The sequence below is a fragment of the Crotalus tigris genome, unplaced genomic scaffold (assembly GCF_016545835.1).
Source record: "Crotalus tigris isolate CLP2741 ecotype Arizona unplaced genomic scaffold, ASM1654583v1 scf7180000021352.268788, whole genome shotgun sequence".
Taxonomy (NCBI): domain Eukaryota; kingdom Metazoa; phylum Chordata; class Lepidosauria; order Squamata; family Viperidae; genus Crotalus; species Crotalus tigris.
The window spans coordinates 239,400-261,792 of record NW_024098466.1 but is presented as its reverse complement, the minus strand read 5'-3'; the positions used below and the strand labels follow the sequence as shown (position 1 = coordinate 261,792).

Below are 22,393 nucleotides of genomic sequence, written 5' to 3'. Positions count from 1 at the left end.
TCATTTAGTGACTGTTCAAAGTTACGACGAAAAAAGGGACTTATTGTTTTTCACACGTATGACCGTTGCATCGTTCCCCAGGGGTCATGTGATCAAAATTCAGACACTTGGCAACTGACAGGTGTTTATGACGGTTGCGCTGTCCCGGGGTCCTGTGATCACCATTTGTAACCTTCCCAGCTGGATTCTGACAAAGAAAAATCAATGGGGGAAGCCAGATTCACTTAACAACGGGAGTGATTCACTTAAAAACTGTGGCAGAAACAATCATAAAGTCAGGTGCAAGTCACTCAACAACCGCCTCGCTTAACAACGGAAAAATTTGGCTCAATCTGGGTCGTAAATGGAGGATTTATGATTAAAGACCTGAAGACTAAAACATGTTAAGAACGTCTATGGCAGTGTTTCTCAACCTTGACAATTTTAAGGCATGTGGACTTCAACTCCCAGAATTCCACATCCAGCATTGCTGGCTGTGGAATTCTGGGAGTTGAAGTCCACATGCCTTAAAATTGTCAAGGTTGAGAAACACTGGTCTATGGAGACTCTACATCATCCAGGTCAGGGGTGTCAAACTCAATTTCATTGAGGGCCGCATCAGTATTGCGGTTGCCCTTGGGGGGCCGGGTGGGTGTGGCCAGGGTGGGCGTGGATGGAGTGGGTGTGGCCTACTGGGTGGGCGTGGCCAGCTCTACATTGTTCGCGTCAAGGGTGCCTGTGGGGGCCTGGGCAGGAGTGGGACAGATCTGAGGGTCTCTGGCAGAAGGGGGTGGGACCGGGGCAAGCACCAAGGCATGGTGCTTTTCTTCATTCCTCACAAAGGGGTGACACCTCCCCAGCATGCACCCAGGAGCGGGGCCAATGCAGCAGGGGCTGGTTCCTCGCTGTTTCCAGACAGCCTCGTGGAGCTAAGACTGAATGCGTTTCAGCACAGATGGCCACCACAAAATTGTACATTGGCTCCCGGCCGGCCTGGGCCAGGGCCAAGGCAGCGGGGGCCGTTCCCTCAGTTTCCAGGATGGCTTCGCCGGCCATGTCTGATCCAGATCATGGTTGTCCCAAAGGTGCTTTTTTTCAGGAGGCAATTGGACTGCCTTGTTTTTCTTTGAAGACATTTTGCTTCTCATCCCAAGAAGCTTCTTCAGGTTCTGATTGAATGGTCAGGGAAATGGAAGGATTTATACTCCTTGCAGACAGCTGGTCATTTGTATTCTTTTAGAGCAGGGGTCTTCAAACCTGGCCTCTTTTATGACTGCTGCACTTCAACTCCCAGAATTCCTCAGCCAGCATGGGGGAACTATGGCCGCTTCATGACTTGGGGACTTCAACTCCCAGAATTCCTGAGCCAGCCATGCTGAGGGGAAAGGGAAAGGTTTCCAAGCTGAGCCATGCTGGCTGAGGAATTCCGGGAGTTGAAGTCCACAAGTCATAAAAGAGCCAAGGTTGCCTACCCCTGGACTATTGTAACCAATCCTGAGACAGTTGCTTCTGTTTCCAAGAATTCAAATTCAATTCTCTTTTTTTCTGTGTCTTCCAGGCCTGGAAGAAACGATGGTTTATCCTTCGCAGCGGCCGGATGAGCGGCGATCCTGACGTCCTGGAGTACTACAAAAACAATCACTCCAAGAAGCCTCTGCGCGTGATCAACCTCAGCTTTTGTGAACAGGTGGACGCCGGGTTGACCTTCAACAAGAAGGAGCTGCAGGACAGTTTCGTCTTTGACATCAAGACCAGCGAGAGGACTTTCTACCTGGTGGCCGAAACGGAGGACGAAATGAACAAATGGGTGAGGAGCATCTGCCAAATCTGCGGGTTCAACCAGTCTGAAGACCATTCAGGTGAGTTCCGTGTTTCGCGTCGGGGGAGGGAGGGATCAAACCTAGTTGGACTAGATGACCTCCAAGGTCCCCTCCAACTTTATTATTATTTTTATTAAATATTTCGGGCAGAGGAGGCGGGCGACAAACTGGGAAGCGGAGGTAGGAAGGTTGGACATCAACACAGCAGCACAACAAAATAACAGAGCGGGAAGGGACCTTGGAGGTCATCTAGTCCAACCCCCTGCTCAAGGAGGAAACATTATAGCAGTGGTGGCAAAGCTATGGCACGCGTGCCAGAGGCGGCACTCAGAGGCCTCTCTGTGGGCATGCGCACCATGCCCCAGAGATGGCAACTGTCCTTCTTCAACCAGCCGCCTGCTAACTCGCCGAGGTCCCACGTGGCCGGATGCATCCCAGCATGGCTTGTTTCCCTCCCCCCCCCCCCATCCCATCCCTCCTGGCCTCGCGTGCTCTCCTTTTCCCAGGCATGACCCACTGCATCGCCTCCTCAGCTGTCGGCCAGCCGTCCACCTCAGAGGCGGCTTCTCTGAACTGCTGGGGACGGGCTGTGGAGCCCGAATGCGCCGGTCGACGGGCTGGCAGGCTGTGGCTGCTGACAGACACTGTCGGCCCCCATGCGCTCGCTGGCCTCTGTGTGCGGGGGCCGATGATGTCAGGCAGCAGCAGCCCCAGCCCTTGCCTCATCTTGCCCTGCGACAATGGCACCCCCGCCCTGCCTCGCCTCACCCCTCAGGATGAGTCTCCTGCCCACCGCCCACCTGCCAGAGACCCCCTGGATCTCCCCCAACCCTGCCCGGCCCCCACAGGCTCCCTCCCCACAAGCAACATTGAGGTGATCATGCCCACCTTGGCCACACCCACCCAATCTGCCATGACCACCACAGCCACGCCCACCCAGTGGGCCACGCCCACCTGGGACCGGCGATAAATAAGTGGGTTTTGGGTTGCAGTTTGGGCACTCGGTCTCTAAAAGCTTCGCCATCACTGTCTTATAGGGTTTCCTGTTTGAGCAGGAGGTTGGACTAGAAAACCTCCAAGGTCCCTTCCATTATTCTGTGTTCTGTACATCAGGCCTTTACAACCTTTTCACCCATTGTGCCACTTTTAGGATATGGCAGCATCCGAGTACCAACAGTCGCCTAGCAAGGTGTCAAAAACTTGATGACAAAAAAAGAAAGGAAAAAAGTGATCAAGTACAGGTAGTCCTCAACTTACAACGGTTCGCTTAGTGACTGTTCGAAGTTACAATGGCACTGAAAAAAGTGCCCCCCAAGCCACAGCCGAGCAAGGCACCTGCCTACCCATCCAGTGGCGCTCTTCCTCCTGTCCGAGGTTTTCATTGTTGTGAGCATTTCTATTGAGGATTGGCAGCGGGGGTGGGGTGGGGTGGGGGGGTGTTTGATTTTTATTCCCCCCCATCTGCTGGGTGGTTGCAGCAGGTTTTGGTCACTTCACATTACCTGGGACACTGTGACCGTTATAAATATGAATCAGTTGCCAAGCATCTGAAGGTAAATCACAAGACCTTGAAGATGCTACAACATTCCAGCTGATTGGTGCTTCTTCAGGGCTCAGCAGAAGCGCCAGGATCAGCGCTGAGCTCCAGCTGGAGCCTGACGCCGATCCTGGCGCTTCCGCTGAGCCCTGACAGCCCTGCAGCTCCAGCCGTCTCTCGGTCAGGCTTGTGCAGTGCTGCCACCGGTTCAGCTCATTCCCCTTCCCCGCTACCACTTTTCTAGGATGGTCACGTACCACCTGCCAGGTGCCAATGTACCACAGGTGGTACCCGTACCCCTGGTTGAAAAGACCTGCTGTACATCATAGTTAAAAACCAGAGATGTTTCTTCTGAGTTGAAAATGTGTTGTGTTTGAGGATGTTTGAATGGTGTGCATTTGCTTTCCTTTGCTCTGTGGGCGATAGCAGTTTTCCCCCAACAACTATCAGATGTCCCCGGAATGAAATGTTTAATCCAGATGTTGGTGTAATGAAATGTTTAATCCAGATGTTGGTGTTCATGGAGGGTTTTAAAGGTGGGAACGAGACTGTAAATCCTTTGGAGAGCAAACGGCTCCAAGTCTTACATTTGCCAACTCACTCAAACTCCAAAACCACGTGACCCAAAAAGTGGTTTTGCTCCTGACGTTTAACTGCACAATTCAGCCTTTTTATTTTTGTTTTCGGGGCGAGGGGGGGCAGAGGCAGGAAATGGGGTGAGATGGTGTCCCAGGCAGAGGCCTCATGCTAACTACTCTTAGCAATAGCACATAGGCTTCTATACCGCTTCCCAGTGCTTTACAGCCCTCTCTAAGCGGTTTACAAATGTCAGCCTATTTGCCCCCAACAATCTGGGTCCTCGTTTTACTGACCTCGGAAGGATGGAAAGCTGAGTCAACCCTTGAGCCGGTCAGGATCAAACTCCTAACTATGGGCAGAGTTTGCCTTCTAACCACCAGGGCTCTTAGAAACAGGTGATCCATTTGCTCTAAGTCAGTGATGGCGAACCTTTTAGAGACCGAGTGCCCAAACTGCAACCCAAAACCCACTTATGCATCGTTGGGTGCTGGCTGGGCATGGCCCACTGGCTGGGCGTGGCTGCGGTGGTCACGGCAGACTGGGTGGGACTAAAAAGTTCAATCAATCAATTCCAACTTTGCAAGATCTTTTTTTTTCCCGCGAGAAGTTGAAATTGAGTGATTGATTGAACCTTTTTTTTTTTGCACATGGCAGCGGAGGCCTAAAGCAAAAAGGTTTTATAAAACCCAGCTGAAGGCCTAGCGTGCCCACAGAGAGGGCTCTTGAGTGCCGCCTCTGGCACCCGTGCCGTAGGTTCGCCACCACTGCTCTAACTCTATTTTTGTTTGTTTTTATTCCTTGTCCTTCGCCCCTCCCCACACATTGCTGGAATATAGTTATTTGGCCTCCAAATTCCAGCGGTAAGGCCTCAAGAGATGGCCAAAATTATTTATTTGTTTTTGTCAAATCCTACAGCCCCCAACTCAACCAAGCAAAATTGTAAAACATTCTAAACAATTTAAAAGGCATTAAAACAATAAAAACAGCCACAAAATAAATATGTATAAACAACAGCTGTGATGATTAATCAGCTACGGTTGCAGGAATTGGGTATGTGTGATTTAATAAAGAGAAGGATGATAGCAGTGTTCCAGTATCTCAGGGACTGCCCCAAAGAAGAGGGAGTCAAGCTATTCTCCAAAGTGCCTGAAGGTAGGACAAAAAGCAAGGGATGGAAACTTATCAAGGAGAGAAGCAACCTAGAACTAAGGAGAAATTTCCTGACAGTGAGAACAATTAATCAGTGGAACAACTTGCCTTATAGCCACAATGAGAAATTTGTTAAATGAGCTTTGCCCCATTTTGTGACTTTTCTTGTTGAGTCATTGAAGTTGTTGCGGACTTGTGGACTTCAACTCTCAGAATTCCTCAGCCAGCATGGGGGAACTATGGCCCCTTCATGACTTGTGGACTTCAACTCCCAGAATTCCTCAGCCAGCATGGGGGAACTATGGCCCCCTTCATGACTTGTGGACTTCAACTCCCAGAATTCCTCAGCCAGCATGGGGGAACTGTGGCCCCTTCATGACTCGTGGACTTCAACTCCCAGAATTCTTGAGTCAGCATGGGGGAACTATGGCCCCTTCATGACTTGTGGACTTCAACTCCCAGAATTCCTCAGCCAGCATGGGGGAACTGTGGCCCCTTCATGACTCGTGGACTTCAACTCCCAGAATTCCTGAGCCAGCATGGGGGAACTATGGCCCCTTCATGACCTGTGGACTTCCAGAATTCCTCAGCCAGCATGGAGGATCTAAGGTCGCTTCATGACTTGTGGACTTCAACTCCCAGAATTCCTCAGCCAGGCATGTTGAGTTGAAGTCCACAAGTTACAAAAGGGCCAAATTTGAAGACCCCCTGTTATAGGATTTTCTCCTTGAGCAGGTGGTTGGAATAGATGACCTCCAAGGTCTCTTGCAGTCCTATGATTCTAGGATCCACCCATCTTAAAGCATGCTGGCTAGGGAATTCTGGGAGTGGAAGTCAGAGGGAGATTCGACCTGGTAATATGGAATTTTTGGACAGGGAACAATTACGTAATCAGTGGAACAGCTTGCCTCCAGACATTGTGGATGCTCCATCATTGGAGGTTCTTAAGAAGAGACTGGACAACTGTTTGTCCAGAATAGTGCAGAATCTCCTGCCTGAGCCCGGGGTTGGACTAGAAGACCTCCAAGGTCCCTTCCAGCTCTGTTGTATCTATATTATTCTGTAAATCAGCTTATAAAGGCAGGTCCAGTGGTGGGATTCAGTCGGTTCGCACCAAATCAGTAGCTAATTTTTTATTGCCCAGGCCCAGAATGGACTTCCGGAAGCAGCATCCACACAGAGAACCGGTCGTTCACCTATTTGAATCCCACCACTGGGCAGGTCCTTACCAAAGCCTCCATCTTGGGCAGCCAGGCACACGGGCATCTGCTGTGGCATTTGCTTTGATGCGCAACTGTTTGCCACAGCCTCGTGACTTTGCAGCCTGGAAAGCATTACACATCGCAGCAAAGCCCAAGTGCTTCCTTTCCATTGTGTTCAGCACACTCTGGTTTCCTTCCCTGGTGCAGCCTCCTCGCGGGGGGTGGGGGGTGGGCTGAGCAGGGGAAGGAAGTGAAAAGATCAGACAACAAACACAACTTGGAGGCCGGTTCTTTGCCCAGGCTGATTTCAATGGTTCTTGGCTTCCTAGAGATAGTAAGTCCTCTGGACCAAGAACCACGGGACCCCGTCTGAAGCCCAACAGACGTGAAAAGGAGGGTGTATATTTTAAGGTTTGCCCTTATCTACGGGGAAACCAATGGAAGAGAATATTTGTAGCTCAAGGTTGAATTGTGATGGGGTCCTTGGTGCTTCCCAAGCTGGGTTATTTTCTTGCAGACGTTTCCTTACCTAACGAGGTAACATCATCAGTGCTAGAAGGAAGTGGGTTTGAGAGGGGATGGAGGAGGAGGAGGAGCAGGAGCAGGAGGAGGACGACAACAACTGTGGGGTCCTTCGTGCTCTCTGACTTTGGCTGAATTCTTGCAGACCTTTCCTTACCTAACTAGGTAACATCATCAGTGCTAGAAGGAAGTGGGTTTGAGAGTGGATGCAGGAGGAGGAGGAGGAGGAGGAGGAGAGGAGGAGGAGGAGGGGAGGAGGAGGAGGAGGAGGAGGAGGAGGAGGAGGAGGAGGAGGAGGAGGAGGAGGAGGAGGAGGAGGAGGACGACGACGACTATGGGGTCCTTTGTGCTCTCTGACTTTGGTTGAATTTTTGCAGATCTTTTCTTATCTATCTAGGTAACATTATCAGTACTAGAAAGGAGAGGAGGAGGAGGAGGAGGAGGAGGAGGAGGAGGAGGAGGAGGAGGAGGAGGAGGAGGACGACGACTGCGGGGTCCTTCGTGCTCTCTGACTTTGGCTGAATTCTTGCAGACCTTTCCTTACCTAACTAGATAACATTATCAGTGCTAGAGGGGAGTGGGGGTTTACAGAGAGGAGGAGGAGGAGGAGAAGAAGGAGGAGGAGGAGGATTGAACTCCGTGGCGCTCTCTGAGCTTGCAAAGTATTCCTGCAGACATTTCATTATCCAACTTGGTAACATCATCAGTGCTAGAAGGAGTGGGGTTTGCTTTCTGTTTCTATGCACGTGGCTTGCCCTGTCAGTGTTGGTGAGAGTGGTCTTGGAGCTTTCCGTTGTTTACTGTGAGGTTGTTTGTCTGCATTGAGGGGTCCTTGATTGGGGCATGGCTTAATTCTTGATTGTTTGTCTAGTGCAGCGATTCTCAATCTTCGTGTGACAGTGAGCCCGTCACACGGACGCGCCGCGCATGCGTGGCGCCGCCCCCTGGGGGGGGGAAATGGCGGATCGCGCTGTTTCGCGACCCCCGTAAAATGGTCGGTCGACCCCAAATGGGGTCGCGACCCATAGGTTGAGACCGCTGGTCTAGTGTTAATTTGGTGTTACAATCTCTGCTCTGCTGGGTGTTGATTTGCTGGAGAAGAGGTATCTGGGGCCATTGAATTCTCCCTTTGGAGCGGCATGTAACATGTAACGTACCCCCCATTATCCATGGGGATCATTTGCACCTGGAAAATTCCCAGCACCCAAGATTTACAGCCAGTCCTGGACTTACGACCGCAATGGAGCCTGCCCATCATGCTCCTCAGTCGTGGCAGTTGTAAAATTGGTTGTAAATGACCACGGTGTTCATTTAGCAACTATACAGCCTCTGGGTTTACTTAACTGCTATCACGCACACAAAAAAGTTTAAAATCGAGTTGTGGCATTGCATAGCTTTGTTTCCTGAGACTGGATCAGAAAGTTATTTTAAGACTCTTGGGCTGTTTGACTTTCGCTTTTAAAGCATCAACAGTCTCCAGAGAAGGAAGCACTTACCAAATGATGATTGAGCCTGCCCTGTTTTTCCCAGTTCTTTCTGTCAAAATGCCGGCTAAAAACCAGGTGATTTCTCTCTAGCCCCCTGCGAGCGCATTTAGAAAATCTAAAAAAGCATTTTTGGTCTCCATCACAAATGTTAAGTGGTTGTTAAGTTAGCAAAACGGTCGTTAAGTGAATCTGGCTTCCCCCGTTGACTTTGCTGATCAGTAGTTTGCAAAAGGGGATCACTTGACCCCGGGACACTGCAGCCGTCATAAATCCGAGTCAGTTGCCAAGAGTCTGAATTTTGAGCACACGGCTGTGTGGATGCTGCAATGGTTGTTAAGTGTGACAACTGGTCATAAGTCGCTTTTTTCAGTGCCGTTGTAACCTTGAACCCTCACTAAACAAGTGGTTGTAAGTTGACAATTACCTGTACAGCTAGTCCAGGGGTAGGCAACCTTGGCTCTTTTATGACTCATGGACTTCAACTCCCAGAATTCCTGAGCCAGCCATGCTAAGGGGAAAGGGAGAGGTTTCCATGCTGAGCCATGGCGGCTCAGGAATTCTGGGAGTTGAAGTCCACGAGTCATAAAAGAGCCAAGGTTGCCTAGTCCTGAACTAGTCCTTCACTTACAACTATAATGGAGTCTGCCTATTGTGGTCATATGTTGTGATAAGGGGCTTATCACACAACTGACCTGATTTTATGACCTTTTTGTGACACCTTAAAGTGGCAAAGGCTGAGAAACATGGTTTTAATTGATTTCCAGGTAACCATTCGCATTTCTGGAAGCGCTTTCTTTCCTATCTTATTTGAACTAATACAAATAAGTCCTCGACTTACAACTGTTCATTTAGCGACTGTTCAAAATTAACAGCGGCACTGAAAAAAGTGATTTATGAGCATTTTTCACCCTTACGACCATTGCAATATCCCCATGGTCATGAGATTTACATTCGGAGGCTTGACAACTGACTCACATTTATGACAGTTGCAGTGTCCTGGGGACATATAAATCCCCTTTTTCAACCTTCTGAGAAGCAAATTAGGGAAAGCCAGTTTCGCTTAACAACAAATTAGCAGGAGCAGTGATTTGCTTAACAGCTGCGGCGAGGAAAATGTACAATATAAATGGGGCAAAACTCACTTAGCAAATGTCTCACTTAGCAAGATAAACTTTGGGCTCGGTTGTAGTCATAAATTGAGAACTGCCCATATAAAAATGAGAGTTAGGAGGAAAATTAGGGGCGTGCAAGGTTTTTCCTACATGTCTTGCCAGAAAATTATAATAATAATAATAACAACAACAACAGCAACAGCAATAATAATAAAGTTGGAAGGGACCTTGGAGGTCATCTAATCCAACCCCTTCCATCCTGTGACAATATCTGTAATACCATCAAACATCCACATCTGCCTATCCAAGGTCCTTGGTAAGGACTCAATAGGTAGACAAAAATGCCAAATCCAGTCTAAACATCTGGCTGACTGTATTATGATGATGATGATGATGATGATGATAATGATAATAATAATAATAATAATAATAATAATAATAATATTTTAATAAAATATTAATTTTTTATTAATTAATTAATTAATTAATTAAAAATATTAATTTTTAATAAAAATATTAAAAATTTTAATAATTTATTTTTTAATAAAAATAATAATAATAATACCCCCAGTGAGGCACTACCTTGACGTGGTTGTGGGGCTTGTGTACTCTGAGGAAGATGAGAGCTATGCCAGAGGTTCAACCATACTGGACAGGTCTCATCAGAGGAGTCAGACAAAGAGTGTCTCTCCCATAAAAAATATGGTGAGACGTAAATTTCAGAATGCCATACCGGCTCGGACGTCGCCCGGGTTAACAAGGTCCGCACTAGATATTGGAGTTCCTGGATATCTGGTGAAAAATGGGTTACAGGACTCAGGACTGTTGGCTGAGCAACCAGGGCCAGCAGCTGCAGAACTACTGGAAGAAAAGGTGTTTACCCGTCGCAGATACACAGTGATGGAAAACAAAGAAATAATGATCTGTTACTACAGATCAAGTCCAACAAGAAGAGGATATCTAAAACGAATGCACCAGTTCTGGAAAGAACAACATCCAGAATCAGAAATAACAGAACAGAGACTAGCAGATCAACGCCGATTTATAACACGAAATAAAGTATTTACAGAAACAGAATTGGACGAACTGCAAAGGTTTACCCAGGGCAAAGAAATCAAAGCCTTACAAGAAGTAATTCAGAATGTAGAGGCAAACCAGGGGGAGTTGGCAGTGAAAGAATCCAGTAGAGATATACAACTGTTCTCATTTGGAAACCAGGCACCTCTTCCTCAGGAAGAACAAAACCCTCTAACTAAAGAAATAAAAGAATTGAAACAAAGAATAATTGAGCATCTAGAACAGCACAAAAACAACAGAATAAGGCTGCCTGCATTGAAGCTTGTTCCAAAGAAACAGCTAGCACAAGCATTAAAAGATGCAAATACTGCAATAGCAAGTATAAGCACCAATTCACTGCAAGAAACAAACCAACTAATGTACAGCACAGCTGCAGTTATAACAGAATACCTGGGATGTAAAATCAACAAAAAAGAAAAACAAACAAACAGTGCACCACAAAAATGGAAGGTTAGACTAGAAAATAAGATCAGCAAGTTAAGATCACATGCAAGCAAGCTAGAACAGATGAAAGAAAAGAAGCTGAAGAACAAGAAGACCAAAGAATACCTAATCAAGAAATACCACTTAGAAACAAGGAAGATCAAGGAAGCACTGGAAATAATAAAGCAACAAATAACAGCTATAGCCAGGAAAATCAGTAGATATGAAGCTCGAATTGCAAACTATAGGCAGAACCTCCAATTTCAATCCAATCAGAAACGTTTCTACCAATCCATCAATGGAGAAACTGCAAGGAATCAGTCAGTACCTGACAAGGAAGAAACAGTGCAGTTCTGGAAGCAGATATGGGATAACCCAAAGAAATACAACAAGGATGCGGCTTGGTTAAAAGAGGTGGATGCAAATAAAACAGAAGTTGAAATGAAAGAACTAGTAATAACAACAAAAATGGTAGAAAAAAGAGCAAAGAAAATCAAAAATTGGTCAGCACCAGGTGAAGATGAACTGCATGGGTTTTGGTTGAAACATCTAACTGTTATACACCCACTCATTGCCAAGCAATTCAACAATATACTACAAGGAGGAGAAATTGAAAAGTGGCTAACAACTGGGAAAACCTACCTAATAATGAAAAATCCAGCAAGAGGGGCAACACCAGGTAACTACAGGCCAATTACCTGCTTACCAACAACTTTCAAATTACTAACTGGTGTGGTAGCTGATGCAGTACAACAGCATCTAGTTGAAAACAATCTCTTTCCACCTGAGCAGAAAGGAAACCGCCCCAATAGCAGAGGAACAAAAGATCAACTCCTAATAGACAAAATGATCTTGGAAAACTGCAAGAGAAGGAAGACCAACCTGAATGTGGCATGGATTGACTACAAAAAGGCATTTGACTCTCTGCCACATGATTGGATAATAAAGTGCCTAGAAATAACAGGAGTAAGTAGAAACATCAGAAAATTTGTGCAAAATCGATGGCACAATGGAAGACACAGTTGCAGATCAATGGTGAGAAGCTGGGAGAGGTTAATATCAAGAGAGGAATATTTCAAGGAGATTCATTATCACCATTACTATTTGTTATTGCACTGTTTCCTCTGTCAACAATACTGAATAACTCAGGACATGGCTATCAAACATCAAAAACATCTGCTAGACTATCCCACCTCCTTTACATGGATGATCTGAAGCTGTATGGAAAAACATCATCTGAAATAGAATCGCTGCTCAACACTGTCCGTATATATAGCCAAGATATTGTAATGGAGTTTGGCTTGGACAAATGTGCCACACTTACTATCAAACAAGGAAAAATAGTGAAAACTGAAGGAATCAAGATGCCCCACGAAAATAACATTAAGAGTCTGGATGAGGAAGAGTACTACAAATACTTGGGTATCCTTCAAGCTGACAACATCAAGCACACTGAAGTCAAGAAAAAGATTAGAGGTGAATACATCAAGAGAGTGAAGAAGATCTTAAAATCCAAACTCAATGGAGGAAATACCATAAAGGCAATCAACACCTGGGCAATCCCAGTCATTAGGTACACAGCTGGAATAGTGGACTGGACTCAAGCAGAACTAAAAGCAATGGATAGGCAGACCAGAAAAATAATGACAATGAATCATGCCCTTCATCCACGCAGTGACATTGATAGACTTTATCTACCAAGGCAAATAGGTGGGCGTGGAATGCTACAAGTACATCAGATGGTTGAAGAAGAAAAAATGGCTTTGGAAGAATATCTGAAGAACAATGATGAAGATGCACTGAAATTAGTATATCAGGAAGGCTTACTGACTACTGGAGAGACCAAACTGGCCTACAAGAAAGACCAAATGAAGAACAGAATAGAGGCATGGGAAGACAAAGCACTACATGGCCAATACATGAAAAAAATAGCTGGGAAAGCAGATAATAATAAAACCTGGCAATGGCTAAGAGCAGGAAAATTGAAGAAAGAGACCGAGGGATTAATTCTGGCTGCACAAGACCAAGCCTTAAGGACAAATGCATACAAAGTCAAAATTGAGAAGACAGCAACAGACAGTAAGTGCCGCCTATGCAAAGAAGCTGAAGAAACAGTGGACCACTTGGTAAGCTGTTGCAAGAAGATTGCACAGACTGATTACAAGCAGCGGCATGACAAAGTAGCAACAATGGTGCATTGGAAGATCTGCAAAAAATATCATTTGCCTGTAAGCAAAAACTGGTGGGATCATAAAATAGAGAAAGTCATAGAAAATGATAAAATTAAACTGCTCTGGGACTTCAGAATTCAAACAGACAAGCACCTGCAACATAACACCCCAGACTTAACAATTGTCGATAAGAAAGACAAAAAAGTCTGGATAGTGGACGTGGCAGTGCCTGGAGACAGCAGAATAGACGAGAAAGAACTGGAGAAGATAACAAAATACAAAGACCTACAAATAGAAATAGAAAGACTGTGGCAAAAGCAAGCAAGGGTAGTACCAATAGTCATAGGCTCCTTGGGTGCAATCCCAAAACAACTGGAGCACCACTTGAACACCATTGGCATTGACAAATTTGCTATTAGTCAATTGCAAAAGGCGGCCTTATTAGGAACTGCTTCCATCCTGCGACGATACCTGTAATACCATCAAACATCCACATCTGCCTATCCCAGGTCCTGGGTAAGGACTCGATAGGTAGACAAAATGCCAAATCCAGTCTGAACATCTGGCTGACTGTGCGATGATTGAGATAATAATAATAATAATAATAATAATAATAATAATAATAATAATAATAATAATAAAGTTGGAAGGGACCTTGGAGGTCATCTAGTCCAACCCCCTGCTCAGGCAGGAAACCCCTATACCATTTCGTTTCATTCTTTTCAAAAAAGAATCGAAATCACCTCTGCCTAGGAGGGGAATAGAATAGAACATAGAGTTATACATATAGTTGGAAGGGACCTTAGAGGTCTTCTAGTCCAACCCCTCATGTCATCTCAGGCGGCAATTGGCAGCTTTGGAAATGAAGCCGAAATTTAAAATCTCTTAATGGTGGGGGAGTGGGAGTGGGGGTTGAAAGGAGGACAAGGGAAGAAAGGAAGGCCATGGTTACAATGGGTAAGAAAAAAAACACACACACCCCAAACATAAAAAATAGTATGTTTTTTTAAGTATTTTTTTTAAAATAATACTAGTGTCATTTGGCCTTTTCATAAGACAAGAGAGTGACGTCTTTGCATCCGCCTTGCTAAAAACATCCAGCAGGGGAAAAAAAACAAAACAAAACAAAAAATTCCAAGTAGGAAGGTTTGTATTTATAAATCAAGTGAAAGCATTCCACAGCTGTGTTCCTTTTATCCCGGTCCAGATTGCATCTTTGGCCAAAGTTGGAGTCTCACAGTTTTCTGTCAAACTGATACAGATGTTTTCATGCCCGCTGAGTCCTGCCCCCCAATCCTTCCACCTGCCCCCCCCCCCAAATAATTGCAAACAGGGCTAAAATCCATCTGGGGATGTTTTCTCTTGAATGGGGATTTTCCCTCTGACGGTCAAAGCTGCCGGAAAAACTCACCCTTCCTCAGAGTGAATTGCAACTTTTTTTTTCCCAGCTGTTCTTCTGCTCCCTTTTTCACTTACTGTATACAATTCTATTTTTATTGCTATTGGAAATAGTTCCCTTTTAGCGATTTCTTGCTTTTAATGCTATTAAGCCGCCGAGAGGCCCTTTGAAGTGAGATGGGTGGCAAAAACATTTTTATAGAGAAGCAATACAATGTAAAACATGAAGCTTTCTCATTTTGACCATTTTGCATGGGGTAAAAGCAGGCAGTAAAACAGCAACGCCCATGGGGCGATTATACAAAGGTTTTAGAGCTTCCCTCAGGACGATACGGATGCCATTTTGACATGTTTTGACCGATATCCCTCTGGTGGGCCATATTAGGGTAGAAGACCCAACGTCGCTCCCATTATTTTACTATACAAAGGTTTTAGAGCTTTCCTCAGGATTGTATGGACACCATTTTGACTTTTTTGACTGATATCCCCCTGGTGGGTTATATTATGGTAGAAGACCCAATGTCCCTCCCATTATTTTATTATACAAAGGTTTTAGAGCTTCCCTCAGGATGGTACGGACGCCATTTTGACTTTTTTGACCGATATGCCCCTGGTGAGTCATATTAGGACAGAGGACCCAACTTCCCTCCCATTATTTTATTCCTGACAGCAAGAAAAATAAAATGATACAACAATATGGTGGAAATTGTGGGCGCTCCATCATTGGAGATTTTTAAGACTAGACATTCACCTGTCTGAGACGGTATAGGTTCTCCTGCTTGAGCAGTGGGCTGGACTAGAAGACCTCCAAGGTCCCTTCCAGCTCTATTCTATTCTATTCTATTCTATTCTATTCTATTCTATTCTATTCTATTCTAAAACTAATCAAAGAGAGAAGCAAGCTGGAATTAAGGAGAAAGTTCCTAACAGTGAGGACAATTAACCAGCGGAACAGCTTGCCTCCAGAAGTTGTGGGTGCTCCATCACTGGAGGTTTTTAAGAAAAGACTGGACAGCCAAATGGTATAGGGTCTCCTGCGTGAGCAGGGGTTGGCCTGGAGGACCTCCAAGGTCCCTTCCATCTGTATTCTGATTGATTGATTGGTTGATTGACACATTTAAAGCATCAGCTAAAAAAACCCTGATGCCTTTGAATCAAAGGTGTGAGTTGGAACAGGCACAACAAAGAGGTAAGATGAATGAAATTCCAGATGATTAGAGTAATGAAATTAAAGCATACTTAATTTGTGTAATTGACTGAAGCCAGACGGTTCTTCATTACCTGTTGTTGCTTTTGCTTTGAAGCTCAGATCAGTGTGTGGGAGTGTTACATCTTCTCCGTGTGACATCTGTCTCCTTTGTAGAACAGACACTCCATGTTTCAACCTGGTTTTTTTTTTCCTTCAAGAATCTATCAAAATCCCCTTCGGCTGTTGTTATAAGGAATCTTTGAAGACGTTGTGGCTTTCGTGAATTGCCGAGGGGAGCGTGCTTCAAAATGGTGGCTGTGCTTTCACTTTTTCTTATATAGGATGTGGCTGTGGGAAAGAGTGTAAAGGTAATCCTCAACTTACGACCACCGTTGAGCCCCCAAATTCCCAATGCTAAGACAGGGAGTTGTTAAGTGAGTTTTTCCATATTTTATGACCTTGCTTGCCATAATTCTTAAATGAATTGCTGCGGTTGTTGTGAATCTGGCTTCTCCATTGCCTTTGCTTGACGCAAAGGTGACCTTATGACTCCAGGAACATTACTCGGTCACAAAATAAAGGATGGACAGGTACAAGTAGTTCTCAACTTGCAACCACAACTGGTATCAGAATTTCTGCTGCGCTAAGCAAGGTGGTTAAATAAGTCGCACACTATTTTATGACCTTTTTGCCATAAAAAAGGTAAGCAAATCACTTGTCTGAGATGGTATAGGTTCTCCTGCTTGAACAGGGGGCTGGACTAGAAGACCTCCAAGGTCCCTTCCAGCTCTATTCTATTCTATTCTATTCTATTCTATTCTATTCTATATTCTATTCTATTCTATATTCTATTCTATTTTACTCTACTCTCTGAAATGGTATAGGTTCTCCTGCTTGAGCAGGGAGCTGGACTAGAAGACCTCCAAGGTCCCTTCCAGCTCTATTCTATTCTATTCTATTCTATTCTATTCTATTCTATTCTATTCTATTCTATTCTATTCTATTCTAGATTCTCAAGCACCCTGAGAATATGGTAAAAAACCAGAGACCTCTTTCCCAAGAGAAGGGAAGAAAAAATTCAGTAGGTCATTGCAGTCCTGCCTGAACTGATTTATGGAAATGATGTAGGCAAACCGTGGCTGTTTTACACGTTGGATTTATTGCGGAGATCTTGACGCAAATTGTTCGTGACCAGATTGTGATCTAGAGAAAGATAGGGGCTGGAGCTTTGTGTTGAAAAACAGTAACAGCACACGCTGTGCCGCACTGCCAAAAGGGCCTCGTGCATTTAGATGAAGTGGCCTAAAGCGGCTAAGGACCTCTCCTTGTTATCGGCAGTCCTTGACTTACGACCACAGAGGCGAGAGTAGGGACCCTGTTCAGCTACCAAGTTGCAAGGTTTTTTGTGTCTTGATGTATCCTTTGAGCACGGGCAAGAATACAAGTAGTCCTCTACTTACGACCACAACCCACACTTTCTGTTGCTAAGCAAGACAGTTATTGAGTTTGCCCCATTTTACGACCTTTATCGCCACAGTTGTTAAGGGAATCACCCCAGTTAAGTTAATCACTTGGTTGTAAAGTGAACCTGACTTCCCCATTGTCTTTGCTTGTCACAGGATCCCAAAAAGTGATCACACGATCCCGGGACACTGCAACCCTCATAAATACATGCCCAGTGTCTGATCAAGTGACCATGGGGATGCAGTCATTTGTTGTAAATGCGAAAAGCAGTCATAAGTCACTTTTATAATAATAACAACAACAACAATAACAATAATAATCATAATCATAATAAAAACATCCACATCTGCCTATGCCAGGTCCTTGGGAAGGACTCGATAGGTAGACAAAAATGCCAAATCCAGTCTGAACATCTGGCTGATTATGCAATGATCAATAATAATAATAATAATAATAATAATAATAATAAAAAATAAATAAATAAAGTTGGGAGGGACTTTGGAGGTCATCTAGTCCATCCCCCTGCTCAGGCAGGAAACCCTATACCATTTCAGACAAATGGCTGTCCAGTCTCTTCTTAAAAACTTTCAATGTTGGAGCATTCACAGCTTTTGGAGGCAGGTTGTTCCACTGGTTAATTGTTCTAATTTTTTCTCGTTGTAACTTGGAACGGTCACTCAGTGAAAAGTTGTAAGTCGAAATCAGTTCTGCAGCAAGGGGAAAAAAAATGAATAGTTCTTTGCCCTTTTGCTGAAGATTGTCAAAGTCAAGAAATCTTTTCCTGCAATCTAATGCAAGATAAATAGCTGACAGTGGTATTAATTACAGCAAAGTGACATCGTTGGACAGAAACATTTAATCATCAGCTTCCCTGCTGCATGCTTTGTCATTAAGCAAAGATGATCTTTTGATTAACAAAGATGGCAACTTTGCCTCTCTCTCTCTTTTTTTTTTTTTGCTATTCTGTTTTCTTCCGAATCAGCCTGGTGAAACTTCCTCAGCTCTTTTTAAGACAAAAATGGGGCGTTTGAGATTTTTGCAGGACTTGAGCAAGCTCCACAGGATCAGATCTGGTAAATAATAAGGATGGGAGACCTCTAGGAAATCTCCAGGCTGTAAACGAGACTAGGAAGTTGAAAAACATGGCTGGAATGTGACTGACAAGAGACAGTTGTAGGATTGTGGCCATATTTTTAAAAAAATTGAAGTTCATATAAACTCTCTTGTAATTGCTGGTGTGATCCCTCTTCAGAGTCTCATACGTCGAAGTGTCCCTCAGAAGATTTTGATTCTCACCACCCACTGGAGCACAAAATGGGAATCATCCAGAACTCAACACCACCGAGCTGAAGGCCTGCCTACTAGCAAAGATGGAAAAATAAACTAAAACGCATAAAGGAAGCCCTCCGAACTTGTGGCTCTCCCAAGTGGGCCTTCATCAAATCCCAAAAAAGACCCATCAGGAGCTCCTCCATAACAGAAGAAGAAGAAAACAATAAACGAAGCAACGTAGTCATTCCATACGTTGCAGGAATAGCCTTCTGGCAGAACGGTTCAATTTCCCAACTCTTCCCTAGACCTCTGAGATTTCCTGGTGGTCTCCCATCCAAGGGAGAAATAGACTAGCCTACAATCCAGAGATTTCCTGTGAGTCTCCCAGGCAAATACTAATCCTGTTTAGCTATTGGGAACCAGGCAAAGTGAGCTGCAGACTGAAGTTGCTAGGACAGAGGTGGCGAACCTATGGCACGGGTGCCAGAGGCGGCACTCAGAGCCCTCTCTGGGGGCACATGCGCCATCGCCCCAGTCCTAGGCCTTCAGCTGGATTTTATAAAACCTTTTCGCTTTAGGCCTCTGCCGCTGTGTGCAAAAAAAAAAAAAAAGGTTCAATCCATCAGTCAATTTCAACTTTTTGTGGGGAAAAAAAAATCTTGCAAAGTTGGAATTGATTGATTGAACTTTTTAGTCCCACCCAGTCTGCCATTACCACTGCAGCCAGGCCCAGCCAATGGGCCATGCCCACCCAATGGGCCACACCCACCCGGCACCCGACAATGGATAAGTGGGTTTTGGGTTGCAGTTTGGGCACTCGGTCTCTAAAAGGTTCGCCATCACTGTGCTAGGACGATCTACTGTATATGCTACTCAAACTTTCTTGTCTATTTGTAACCTTCAATTGGGCGAAATGCTGCATCGGAGAGTCACCATTTCTGCATCAGCGTAACCTCAGTTGGGCTAACTTAAAAAATGTGTCCAAAATTTGGCATCCATCACTCCCATGGGGTTTACATTTGATATCTTCAGAGTCTATGGAGATTCTCAGTCATCCAGATTACAGTTGTCCCAAAGATGCTTTTTCACATACGTGCAGACTTCAAACCCAAGAATACACGGAGGCAGAAGCGTGTCCACCCCAAGGACAAAACACCCAGACTACAAACTGAGCAACGTGGTATATGCAGCACAATGCAGATCTATACATTGGGGAAACAAAACAGCCACTTCATAAGCGCATGGCGCAACATAGGAGAACAAACCCATCATGACAAGATTTAGTAGTCCATCTGCATTTGAAAGACAAAGCCGCTCTTTCGAAGACAGCAAAGTCCACATTTTGGACAGAGAGGGCCGCTGGCGTGAAAGAGGGGTCAAAGAGGCCATCTGTGTCCAAATTGAACAGCCCTCTCTCAACAGAGTGGGAAAGATACAACACCATCTATCTCCAGTCTACAACACAGTCCTTTTGGGGAGTTCCAAGAAGGCTCCACACCCATTTCCACCACTCAGGTGACCCTGAGGGCACAGGTAAGCCTCCAGGTGGCCTCAATGACCCTCGAAAAGAATGCAAATGACCAGCTGTCTGCACTCCTTCCCACCATCCAGTCAGAGCTGAAGAAGCTTCTTGGATGAGAAGCGAAACATCTTTAAAGAGAAAAAAATTAAGTCCAGTTGCCTCCTGAAAATGAACTTTTGGGACACCCTGATGCTGAGAAAAGTGGAAAGAAAGAGGAGAGGATACCCACCAGCACAGTGAAGAGACTCAGTTATAGCTGTGATGGAAGCATTGCTAGGAGATCTGAAGGACCTGGTTAGGGCCAGATCATACTGGAAAAGTTCTAGCTATGTGGTGACTAATAGGAGTTGACAGCAATTTGATGGCACCTAATCACTCATCAATCAATCTAAGCAAAGACCCAGCTCCCTTGAGAAAATGACTTGATGACACATAATCAATTAATGTTGTTTGTCTACCTTTGTAGCTTCCAGATGGGAAGCTGTGATTTTAGCTCCCAGTGTTTCTGGATAGCGTGGGCATCCTAAATAATCGATGATCATCAATCAATCAATGCAAAGAGCCAACTCCTAGAAGGAGAGCAAACCCTCCTTTACTAACACTGATAGTGTTACCTAGTTTGGTAATGAAACACCTACAAGAAAACAACCAAGCTCAGAGAGCACCAAGGACGTCATCTTCCTTCTTGCACTGATGATGTTACCTAGTTGGGGGACGAAAGGTCTGCAAGAAAGCAACCAAAGCTCAGAGAGAACCAAGGACCCCATATTAGTCATCCTCCTCCACCTTCACACGCTGATGATGTTACCTAGTTGGGTGATGAAAGATCTGCAAGAAAACAACCAAGGACCCTACAACTCCTTATAATTCTGGAAACAGTGGAAGGAAGGAGAAGCAAAAGATGACCAGCAACTCAGGTGGATGGACTCAGTTACTCTTCCCTAGACCTTTGAGATTTCCTGGCGGTCTCCCATCCAAGGGAGAAATAGACTAGCCTACAATCCAGAGATTTCCTGCGAGTCTCCCAGGCAAATACTAATCCTGTTTAGCCTTTGGGAACCAGCCAAAGTGAGCTGCAGACTGAAATTGCTAGGACGATCTACTGCGTGTGCTACTCAAACTTTCTTGTCTGTTTGTAACCTTCAGTTGGGTGAAATGGTGCATCGGAGAGTCACCATTTCTGCATCAGCGTAACCTCAGTTGGACCAACTTAAAGAATACATCCAAAATTTGGCATCCATCACTCCCGTGGGATTTACATTTGATATCTTCTGAGTCTATGGAGATTCTCAGTCATCCAGATGATGGTTGTCCCAAAGATGCTTTTTTTCACATACGTGCAGACTTCAAACCCAAGAATACACGAAGGCAGAAGCTTGTCTACCCCAAGGATAAAACACCCAGACACAAACTGAGCAGCGTGGCCTGTGCAGTACAACGCAGTCAGCCCTGTGCAGAGATGCAGAGTGGGGAAACGAAACAGCCACTTCATAAGCGCATGGCACAACATAGAAAAACAAACCATCAGGGCTAGATTCAGCCGTCCATCTGCATTTAAAACACAAAGGCTACTCTTTCAAAGACAGCAAAGTCCACATTTTGGACAGAGGCAGCTCTGTTTTGAAAGAAGGGTTAAAGAGGAATTGAACAGCCCTCTCCCAACAGAGGGGGAGGGATACAACACCACTGATCTCCAGTCTACAACACACTCCTTTTAGGCACTTCCAAGAAGGCTCCAGACCCCTTTGCACCACTCAGGTGACCCTGAGGACACAGATAACCTCCAGGTGGCCTCAATGACTCTCTAAAACAGTGATTCTCAACCTGTGGGTTGGGACCCCATTTGGGGTCGAACGACCATTTCACGGGGGTCGCCAAACAATGCAGTCCACCATTTCTTCCCCTTTTCCTTAGCTGTGCCACTCCCTTTTATTCTATTGGCTTTTGAAAGCCAATAGAATAGACTCTCTTGAATAGAGTCTAATTCTATTGGCTTTCAAAAGCCAATAGGAATTGTCCAGGCTGTCTCTGCCCTGCTGAGCCCGCCAAAAGTCCCATTCTGCGAACGGCGCTGCACCAGTTGAGTAGTCCTCGACTTACGATCGGTTGAGTAGTCCTTGACTTACGACCGGTTGGGGAATCACGGCATTAAAAAGGTTGAGAACCACTGCTCTAAAAGAAGGCAAATGATCAGCTGTCTGCAAGGAGTATAAATCCTGCCATTCCTCACCATCCAGTCAGAGCTGAAGAAGCTTCTTGGATGAGAAGCGAAACGTCTTCAAAGAAAAACAAGAAAGTCCAGTTGCCTCCTGAAAATGCACCTTTGGGATACCTTCAGAGCCACTACACCTTCCAACTACACTTCCCAGAAACCCATAGTTCCGTGGAGCAAGGCAAGATGGCAGGGGTGTATTCCTGCCCTTTTCCCCACCTCCCTCTGGCCCCTGCATCCAATCGGCTTGTGGCAAAGTATGACAGGTGAGCAGAGAT

At 45.2% G+C, this 22,393-nt stretch overlaps 1 protein-coding gene across 1 annotated transcript in view; it reads left to right on the top strand.

Annotated features, from left to right (window-relative positions):
• Positions 1-1,537: 1,537 nt before the first annotated feature.
• GAB2 (GRB2 associated binding protein 2) overlaps positions 1,538-22,393 on the top strand; it is a 51,472-nt gene continuing 30,616 nt past the window's right edge. Inside the window, exon 1 of the mRNA XM_039370034.1 lies at positions 1,538-1,838. Coding sequence (XP_039225968.1) covers positions 1,577-1,838 — 262 coding nt within the window. The 5' untranslated portion in view covers positions 1,538-1,576. The remainder of the gene's footprint in view (positions 1,839-22,393) is intronic.